The following is a 9,354-nucleotide window of genomic DNA, read 5'->3' on the forward strand; positions in this document are numbered from 1 at the left end:
AGAATACATTTAAATGAAATCAATCCAGAGAGAGACACTGAGCAGACCTTAGACTAGCCGCCATCTTGGATTCAATTTAATTTGGATCCAATGTTTTTCTTTCTTCCTCCCAGGGTTCTGTAGCCATCGCGGGAGCAGTGGTGCGGTGGCTGAAGGACAACATGGGCATCGTGCAGTCTTCCTCAGAGATCGGTACTAACATTGTTGCATCTTACAAGTCTCGCATTGGCAGACCTTACTCCACAGCTCTGCGGAGTAAGGTCTGGCTACACCACAGATGCATTCTTGGATAGGAAAAGAACACTCTGGGATTCATTCATAACCAAAATCTGAATGTAGAAGCTTAAGTGCTTTTAAGTTATATTATGTAGAAAGCAACACATTTGAGTTTGACAGACAAGTCTTCCTCCTGTGTCATTTCAGAGAAGCTCGCAGCTGCAGCAGGCACATCTTACGGCTGCTACTTTGTGCCGGCTTTCTCCGGGCTCTATGCCCCCTACTGGGAGCCTAGTGCGAGAGGGTGAGACACTCAGCTGTTCAAACACGACTGAACTATATGCTGTGATTTGACTCTCAAAATGAGGAGAACATTTAAAATCTAGTAAACATGTGATACTTTTTCTAGAGTTAGATTTCTTGTAGTTTCGTACCCATGGATTGTCCACAGCATGAAAATACACCAATGGCAGACCTAATTTTAATCCAATAAACTGCCTTAAAGGAGCAGTGTGTAGGATACACAGTTTGTGGATGTCTATTGGCAGAAATTTAATATAATATTAATAATTAGCATTAGTGTATAATCACCTGAAACTAAGAATGGTTGAGTTTTCTATAGCTTAGAATGAGACCTTCATATCTATATAGGGAGTGGGTCCTCTTCCACGGAGCCCACCATGTGGCAGCGCCATGTTGCTACAATAGCCCAGAATTTAAGTCTAGAGAGGGCATGTCATGTCTTTTCTCAACACACTTGGAAACGGAGGGGTGGGGGTGGGGGGTTATTTGGTTGGTTACAATCTGCAACCTCACTTAGTCCTAAACACTGGTCCTTTTAATGACAACATTATAGATGTGCGTTTGAATCGATTTCCCCTGGTTGTTTCCCAGCATCATCTGTGGGCTCACTCAGTTCACCAACAGGAACCATTTGGCCTTTGCTGCCCTGGAGGCCGTCTGCTTTCAGACCCGAGAGGTGAGCAGTGTCTCCTCTCTTCTCCTTCACCCTGTTTAGTTCTGGCGAGTCCCTCTGGACTTTCATCCGCAGTATGAAGTACAAGAGCAGACTGCGGGATTTGTTCCTTTGTTTCCAAGGAAGTGATTGACAAAAGCAACGACCGCAAGGTACAGCAATACTTGTCCATGTGTGACTAGGGCTGGGCAATAAGTCAATAGGATCATTTATCATTGATGGAATCCTGTTGTGATGATGTTAAATGTGGAGATATTGTGATGTACAATTGCGTTTTCTAAATTGAGATTAACAAGCACATGCTAACTCATATTTCTGTTGGGAAACATTTGCAGAAACATCATTTGAAGAATTGCAGATTGGAAAACCACACTATTTTTTTTGCATTCATGTAAACACAGACAGTATATAGCTGGGGGGGGGTTCTATAAATTTTCACTTGAAACTGTTTGCCACATTAATGTTTAATCATCTATAATCTCATTGTAAACAAATGTTTTGTGAAAGCACCAGTTGTCAATCCTACAATATCTTTGCAATATCCACATCAATGTAATTGGTCAAAAATATCGTGAACTCTGATTTTCTCCATATCGCCCAGCCCTGTGTGTGTGTGTGTGTGTGTGTGTGTGTGACAGCTGGCTGCAGATACATCACAGCTTTATAATACGTACAGTATGTGTCTGTGGTTGTTGCTTGTTTGACATGTCACATCAAATGGTCATATTATGAAATCGCTTAAAGAATAATCCTGGTATATTTCCACATGTGGCCTTTGTAACTTGATGGCTCTTGCTAACTTTGCACTCGCCACGTCTCTTGAAAAGTATTGTGCATATTTCAAAGCAATCGTCCAACAACTTTCTAAAATAACCTGACTTTCACAAGAATCGTTTCAAACCCTCGTTGAAAAGCCACCATGGCTATCTGCATATGGATCAACGTGTGTGTGTGTGTGTGTGTGTGTCTGCGCTTCTATGGTCTCCTAATGATATGAAATCCTGCATAAAAAGTCATAGTAGTGGCTACATTTGTGTGAAATATGCCTGGTTAATTCTACTTTTAAACTGATGCAGTGAAGGTTAAGGCATCTTTTGGTTTTTAAATTTTTCAACCAACTAAGAAGCATGTAGTCCCTTTAATAGAAACAAAGACACTGAAAATACCAACTTTATTCCAATAGTTATGTTGTTATCGTAAAAAGACCCTGGTTAAGACCTCAGTCGGTCTGGACTTTCGGACTTTTCAGTTTGGTCCGAACCAAAATTGCAGGTGAGAAAGTTGTCGTGGTCTGGATCAAAAGTTTGTTTATAGTGTGAAAGAGTTTTTTGGATGGTTCGGACTTTCGGACCAAATACAAGAAACTGTGGCAGGCTGTCCTTGTGTGAACAGCTCGATGGTGCTTAGTGGGTAGGCTACATGAGAGGGGGAGGGACGGAGTCAGCACTCAGAGCAGACCGAGAATACATCCGAAGTGGTTGGAAATGTACAGTGTAGGTTTCTGTTAGTCTCTGAAGGAATGCTCCAGAAAGAAAGTTACGGTCTCTTGCTTCTCAACGTAGCAAAAGAGCCGCAGCAGTAGGGGGAGACCAGCAGTCAGTAGAAAAAGCTCTTGTCACCGAGACGGGAGACGAGCCAATCAGTTATCCGGATCAAGTATCTGGGATGACGTGATGACGGCAGGAGGTAGTGTGGCGTGTGAAACGAAAATTTCCCAGATCAAATGTATGCAATGTAACAAAAACATAAAACCATGGTCCGGACCGTGGTTCGGACTTCCCTAAGTGAGTGGCACGTTGTGTGTATCAGATCCTTGATGCGATGAACCAGGACAGCGGCGTCCCTCTGACACAGCTGCAGGTGGATGGAGGTATGACGTCTAACAGATTACTGATGCAGCTGCAGGCCGACATCCTCTGCATACCCGTAGGTAAGAAGACTCTAATAGCGCACGCATGCACTCGTACATGCACATTCAATACACATGTGTTTGTCAGTTATGTTATACAGTACTATTCATGCAAAGATGCAATCCAAACTGCTGATAAGTCAATGCAGAGAAAGTATTAGGCAAAAGCACAGGTCATTCCTCTGGTTTCTGCTGCATCAATTTGAATCGCTTCTTTTTCTTTTTAACTAACCACATTGTTGGTTACAGGTAAGCTACATTGGTAAAGAAGTTTAAAATGAAACGCTGTGTCAGCACCAACAGCTTCACAACAACTTTAATGTTTTAGAAATAATAGAATAAAACTGACTCAACATGGATGTATACCCTTTCTGACTTTTGTCCCATTTTTGACACACACATACACACAAACACACAGAGCTGCGACCTACACCTACCTATGTACCCGCGAAGTACAAAGACATTAGACTTAAGCATTTGTACATAGTTCCTCCCTGATCATCTGTCACACACAAACATTTTTGCATTTGAATGAATGAAATTGCCTAGTTTTAAGGAAAGGGATTGTACAGTGGGGCTCGAAAGTTTGGGCACCCCCATTGAAGAAAAGAAAAAAAAAAAAAGATGGGAAAATCTCCAAAAGGCATCAAATGACAGATTAGACATTTGTATAATGTCACAAAAAGTTTTTATTTCATCATTTATACTTTCAAAACAACAGAAAACAAAAAATTCCATCAGCAGAAGTTTGGGCCCCCTGCAGAGTTAATACCTTGTAGTGGACAGAGATTCTTTTCATTACATTTTGGGCCTTTTCTTCTCCAAACGTACCTTTGCTTATTCCAGCCAAAAAGTTCTCCTTAACCTCATCGGTCCACAGAACTTGTTCCCACAATGCATCAGGCTTGTTTTTATGTTCATGATGTTTGTAGTGAGGACGTAGAAGAAGTTTTCTTCTGATGACTCTTCCATGAAGACCATGTTTGTACGAGTATCTCTTTATAGTGGAATGGTGTACTAGCTCCAGTGTCTGCAGGTCTTTTTGATGGATCGGGCAGTCTAACAGGGGTCTGGAATTGCTTTTCTCCCAATCCTGCCAGCGGTTCTGTCTGATATTTTCTTGGTCTTCCAGATGTTTAACTTCCACTGTTCCTGATGACGTCCATTTCCTAATTCCATTCCCAACAGAGGATATTGGATATAGGATATAGAAGAAGCCATGGTGCTGATTGTTGGGGGGGTCAGATGAGTCTGGGCATTAAAAACCTTAAGCTTGACATCACCTGGTCTTTCCAGACGATGATTGAGAACAATCCATGACACTGTCAGGTCTCAGCTTTCCAAAGGGGGGGTGCATGCTAGAAACTGTGCGGGGGTCCCAAACTTTTGCAGATGTCATGTTTTTTTTTTTCTGTTATTTTGAAAGTGTAAATGATGAAATAAATCAAACTTTTTGTAACATATTATACGAATGTCTAATCTGTCATTTGATGCCTTTTGGAGATTTTTCATACTTTTCTTGGCCTCTTTATGCACATTAACACAAAATTTGACTTGGGGTGCCCAAACTTTCGAGCCCCACTGTACCTAATTTTGAATGTTTCTGCTAGTGCGCCCCAGCATGTCGGAGACCACAGCTCTGGGTGCAGCCATGGCAGCGGGGGCAGCAGAGGGGGTGGGCGTGTGGAACCTGAGCCCCAGTCATCTCCCCCACGTCACATCTGAGAAATATCAACCTCAGATAAACTCTGACGGTAAGAAGAGAGAAAAAAAAACACCCAGAGGAAATGTGTGGCGCTCTTTGAAACTACTTGATCCAGTTAATATGTGCATGTGATTCTCAAAGATAGTCAGGTAATACCTCATTTACTGCTATTTAGTGGAGGTTGTCATCATCACCAGTGTTCTTTGCAGTGGTTAGGATCAGGGGTTAGGGGTCAGTGTTTTTTTTTCTTTGCGTAGGAATCGGCGTATGCCCCTCCTATGCCTGTTTAAGGTTGTACGCATGTTTCATAAATGAGGCCCAATGAGAGTTCTGATAAATAATCACCAATTGTGAGGTAAATGCAAATATTAAAACGGCTAGAACAGTCTGGAACTTTTACTGTAATGTAGCCTTTAAAAACAGAAAACGTGTGTCATCATGACATAGCAGTAGCTGAAATTCATGACAATATCTAGTCTATTATATTAATGTTTATATAATATTGATACTATGAGGAAAATAAGTAATTGAACACACTGCTATTTTGCAAATTCTCCCACTTACAAGTCATGGAGGGGTCTGAAATTGTCAACGTAGGTGCATGTCCACTGTGAGAGACATAATCTAAAAAAAAAAATCCGGAAATCACAATGTATGAATTTTTTAACTATTTGTATGATACAGCTGCAAAAAAGTATTTGAACACCTGTCTATCAGCTACAATTCTGACCCTAAAAGACCTGTTAGTCTTCCTTCAAAATGTCCCCCCCACTCCATTTATTATCCTAAATTAGATGCACCTGTTTGAGGTTGTTAGCTGCATAAAGACAAGTGTCCACCCCATACAATCAGTAAGAATCCAACTACTAACATGGCCAAGACCAAAGAGCTGTCCAAAGACACTAGAGACAACATTGTCCACCTCCACAAGGCTGGAAAGTGCTACGGGGACATGTCCAAGCAGCTTGGTGAAAGAAGGTCCACTGTTGGAGCAATCATAAAAAAATGGAAGAAGCTAAACATGACTGTCCAACTCCCTCGGACTGGGGCTCCATGCAAGATCTCACCTTGTGGGGTCTCAATGATCCTAAGAAAGGTGAGAAACCAGCCCAGAACTACACAGGAGGAGCTGGTCCATGACCTGAAAAGAGCTGTGACCACAGTTACCAAGGTTACCGCTGGTAATACACTAAGACGTCATGGTTTGAAATCCTGCATGGCCCTGAAGGTTCCCCTGCTTAAACCAGACAATGTCCAGGCCCGTCTTAAGTCTGCCAACGACCATCTGGATGATCCAGAGGAGTCATGGGAGGAAGTCATGTGGTCAGATGAGACCACATAGAACTTTTAGGTCATAATTCCACTAACCGTGTTTGGAGGAAGAAGAATGATGAGGACCATCCCAAGACCACCATCCCTACTGTGAAACATGGGGGGGTAGCGTCATGCTTTGGGGGGGTTTCCTCACATGGGACAGGGCGACTGCACTGTATTAAGGAGAGGATGACCGGGGCCATGTATTGCGAAATTTTGAGAGACAACCTCCTTCCCTCAGTTAGAGCATTGAAGATGGGTCAGGGCTGGGTCTTCCAACAGGACAATGACCCGAAGACCACAGCCAGGAGAACCAAGGGGGGCTCTGGAAGAAGCAGATAAATGTTCTGGCGTGGCCTAGCTAGTCTCCAGACCTTAACCCAATAGAGGATCTTTGGAGGGAGCTCAAACTCCAGCCCAGAAACCTGACTGGTCCAGAGAAAATCTGTGTGCAAGGGGGGCCAAAATCCCTACTGCAGTGTGTCAAACCTGGTGAAGAACTACAGGAAACGTTTGAACTGTGGAACTGCAAACAAAGGCTACTGGACCAAATATTAACAATTATTTTCTCAGGTGTTCCAACACTTATTTGCAGCTGGACCCTCCATGATTTCTAAGTTGGAGAACTTGCAAAATAGCAGTGTTCAAATACTTATTTTCCTCACTGTATATTACCCAACCCTAACAGAAATGGCTCGCCTAACTTGTCTGTCCTCTTTGCAAACAGAGAGCGAGTTTCGCTTTGCTCGTTGGAAGAAAGCCGTCCAGAGATCCATGAACTGGGAGACCACGGAGCCTTGCTGCAATGCCAATGGTACACAATGGCAATATTTGTCTTATTCAGAAAAAAATGGGACTGAAGAAAGACGTTATTCCAGCAGTTGTATGAAACTGTGACTTGCTTTCAATGTGATTTCTGTAGCATCGTTAGTCTGACTGTGATCCATCTGGGATGCTCTCTTTCTTATCTACAAAGAACAGGTTTAGGAAAGAAGATGAACGGCGCCCCCTGGGGGGTTCCTCTCATCCCTTCCCCCACCAGAGCAGACTCCTAAGGTTTTCTGCCGCTGCATGTCATCTGACAGACAGTTTGAAGTGCTGAAATGCTAACTTCTTGATGGTGTGGCTGTGGCATGGTCACACGTGCAGCCATAACTAACACAGTGTGTTGAAGGTTCCACTGACGCACAGCTTTCATATCCAATAGACATGTTTTTTTTATTGGACACTTAAATTTCCATTGATTCATGCTTTTTAACCAGTTTAAGGAAGAGGTCTACCTTAGCTCCTGAATGGTAAATATGGATGTCTTTAACAAACTAATAAAAAAGAAAACTGAGTAAATTTTATAAGACATTTTAAAAGTAGCTACACTGAGAGGCATCTCCAGGCATCTGGATTACATCATTGTTATTGGTCCAGCCCTAGTGGTAATGTTGCATTTTTTTCTTGCTGTAAAAAAGGCTTTTTAAGGTTAGAAACCAGTTTCACCCTGTGTCGTGTGGTTCACGTGGTGTCTAAGCCCCCTTGCTGTGTCCTTGCAGCAGATCTGTACAGGTGGTTTAGTCTTAATACAGTCTTTAGAGGTATACCATGGTACCTGAGGACTCATTTAAACCTACTAATGGACATAGATTTAGAGAGGTGTAGGTGTGGCTGTCTGTATGTCTGATCACTGCTCGTGATGCTCAGGATGGCTTCAACGCAGAGATTGAATTGTTCTACATTCTAATGTTTGCTTGTTCTTGTGACGAATTCTAATAGTTTCTTTAGTATGTCAAAACATGGTAAAGCGACGTGTAAATCGGATACTAAATACATCCAAAATGCGTCCAACCTGAAAATAATCTAAGCCACAAATTTCCGCAATCGTTTTAGAGCTGTGAACTGAAAACCGTTTGAGGAAAAAGCCTTAAATGAAGAAAAGGGTACATATGTGAAACTTATGTCAGCATGTGGCTTCCAGAGCTGAGATGCATTAGTGCAAAATAAGGTGTTCAATGATCAGAGAGCCAAACCATGGACCACTTTCAAAGAATACTAAAGTAAACTCTACAGGGAGCGAGTGTAATTCAGTTAGGGATGAGAGATGCCTTCAGTGTTTGTCAGAACTGCAGCTGCACACCATAAGCAGTTAAATAATAAATTACAATCACCAAGAGCAAGGCAAGACAAATGCACAGACAACTGCCTAATATAGGATGTGATAGAGGCTATATACAACGTTTAAGCCTATTCATTTTTTGCTACCGAGAGTAGAAAACCGGATTTAGGAGATTGTGTCAAAATAGTTTGCAGTAATGGTGATGTTTTTAAATAGTTTTTCTACATTTGTGTAAATCAATATAAAAAAAGATGATGTCCAAGATGGTCCTTATGTTATTAAAAACGTGTTAATATATAACCTAGTGGAAAATAAAGGGAAAAAAACAAACTATTCTGAAATCAGACAATTGCACAGATCTTTATGATTCTGCTGCCTCTGAAACATCTTTCTAATGCATTGGGCTCAGCTACAGTTCAGCTGAATCTGGGCTTGCTTTTACTGAGCAGTCAGGTCCAGTTTGGCAAGCCTTTGCACGTTAGCTACACCCGTTCCAGACAGTCCGGTGTTAAGTGACAGAGCAACAGACCCAGACGGTTTCAATGTTTGGGTCTAATCGTTTTCCTGAACTAACCGCTTTTCCTCTAAACTCTGTATTCAACCAGAAATATATTGGTCCGTCAATCTGTCAGTATTGTGGTCTCTCTGAGAATGATCTTCTTTTCTCCCTAAAGATCACCAGCACTGACTGGTACAGTACCCTCATTGGAACATGAAAACCTACTATGGAGTAAGACTGGAAGAGGAAATGTGGTCATGTGGGTGATGCATAGCCTGCTAGAAGTAGTATCCCCATGGCTGTGACATGACTGAAAAACCAGACTGAAGACTGGCAACTATGGAACTATTTTTTATGGAATTTCTTGGGTCTTCCTTTTCTGAAAAAGGGAAAGTGTTCTTAATCCCTCCTTTTAAAAACTATGGATTTGCCTTCTCCACCTTGTGAAATAAACAAAGGGGAACTCTTGTTCTTAGTCTGCAATAACTAGTGTACCTCATACTGTTTTTTGTTTTCTCTTCTATTTGTTATCAAGCTAACACTTTGCAAGCTCATAACAGCGCTTTATCATTTGTGTATGGAGAGGATTACTGTAGGACCCATGCAGGTTGTTACCATGACATGCTTTCGG

At 42.0% G+C, this 9,354-nt stretch overlaps 1 protein-coding gene across 3 annotated transcripts in view; it reads left to right on the forward strand.

Annotated features, from left to right (window-relative positions):
• Window positions 1–9,228, forward strand: part of LOC117952985 (glycerol kinase-like) — a 31,171-nt gene extending 21,943 nt beyond the window's left edge. For 2 of the 3 annotated variants that reach the window (XM_034885672.1, XM_034885671.1), the window contains exons 13-20: window positions 114–192; window positions 424–520; window positions 1,111–1,195; window positions 3,002–3,122; window positions 4,712–4,855; window positions 6,848–6,934; window positions 7,102–7,176; window positions 8,899–9,043. In XM_034885672.1, the coding sequence (XP_034741563.1) occupies window positions 114–192; window positions 424–520; window positions 1,111–1,195; window positions 3,002–3,122; window positions 4,712–4,855; window positions 6,848–6,934; window positions 7,102–7,175 (687 nt within the window). In that variant the 3' untranslated portion in view covers window position 7,176; window positions 8,899–9,043. Of the gene's footprint in view, window positions 1–113; window positions 193–423; window positions 521–1,110; window positions 1,196–3,001; window positions 3,123–4,711; window positions 4,856–6,847; window positions 6,935–7,101; window positions 7,177–8,898 lie in introns of all 3 variants that reach the window. The other variant, XM_034885674.1, reaches the window with a different exon arrangement.
• The last annotated feature ends 126 nt before the right edge of the window (window positions 9,229–9,354 follow it).

This window comes from Etheostoma cragini, chromosome 11 (genome assembly GCF_013103735.1).
Source record: "Etheostoma cragini isolate CJK2018 chromosome 11, CSU_Ecrag_1.0, whole genome shotgun sequence".
NCBI classification, from domain to species: domain Eukaryota; kingdom Metazoa; phylum Chordata; class Actinopteri; order Perciformes; family Percidae; genus Etheostoma; species Etheostoma cragini.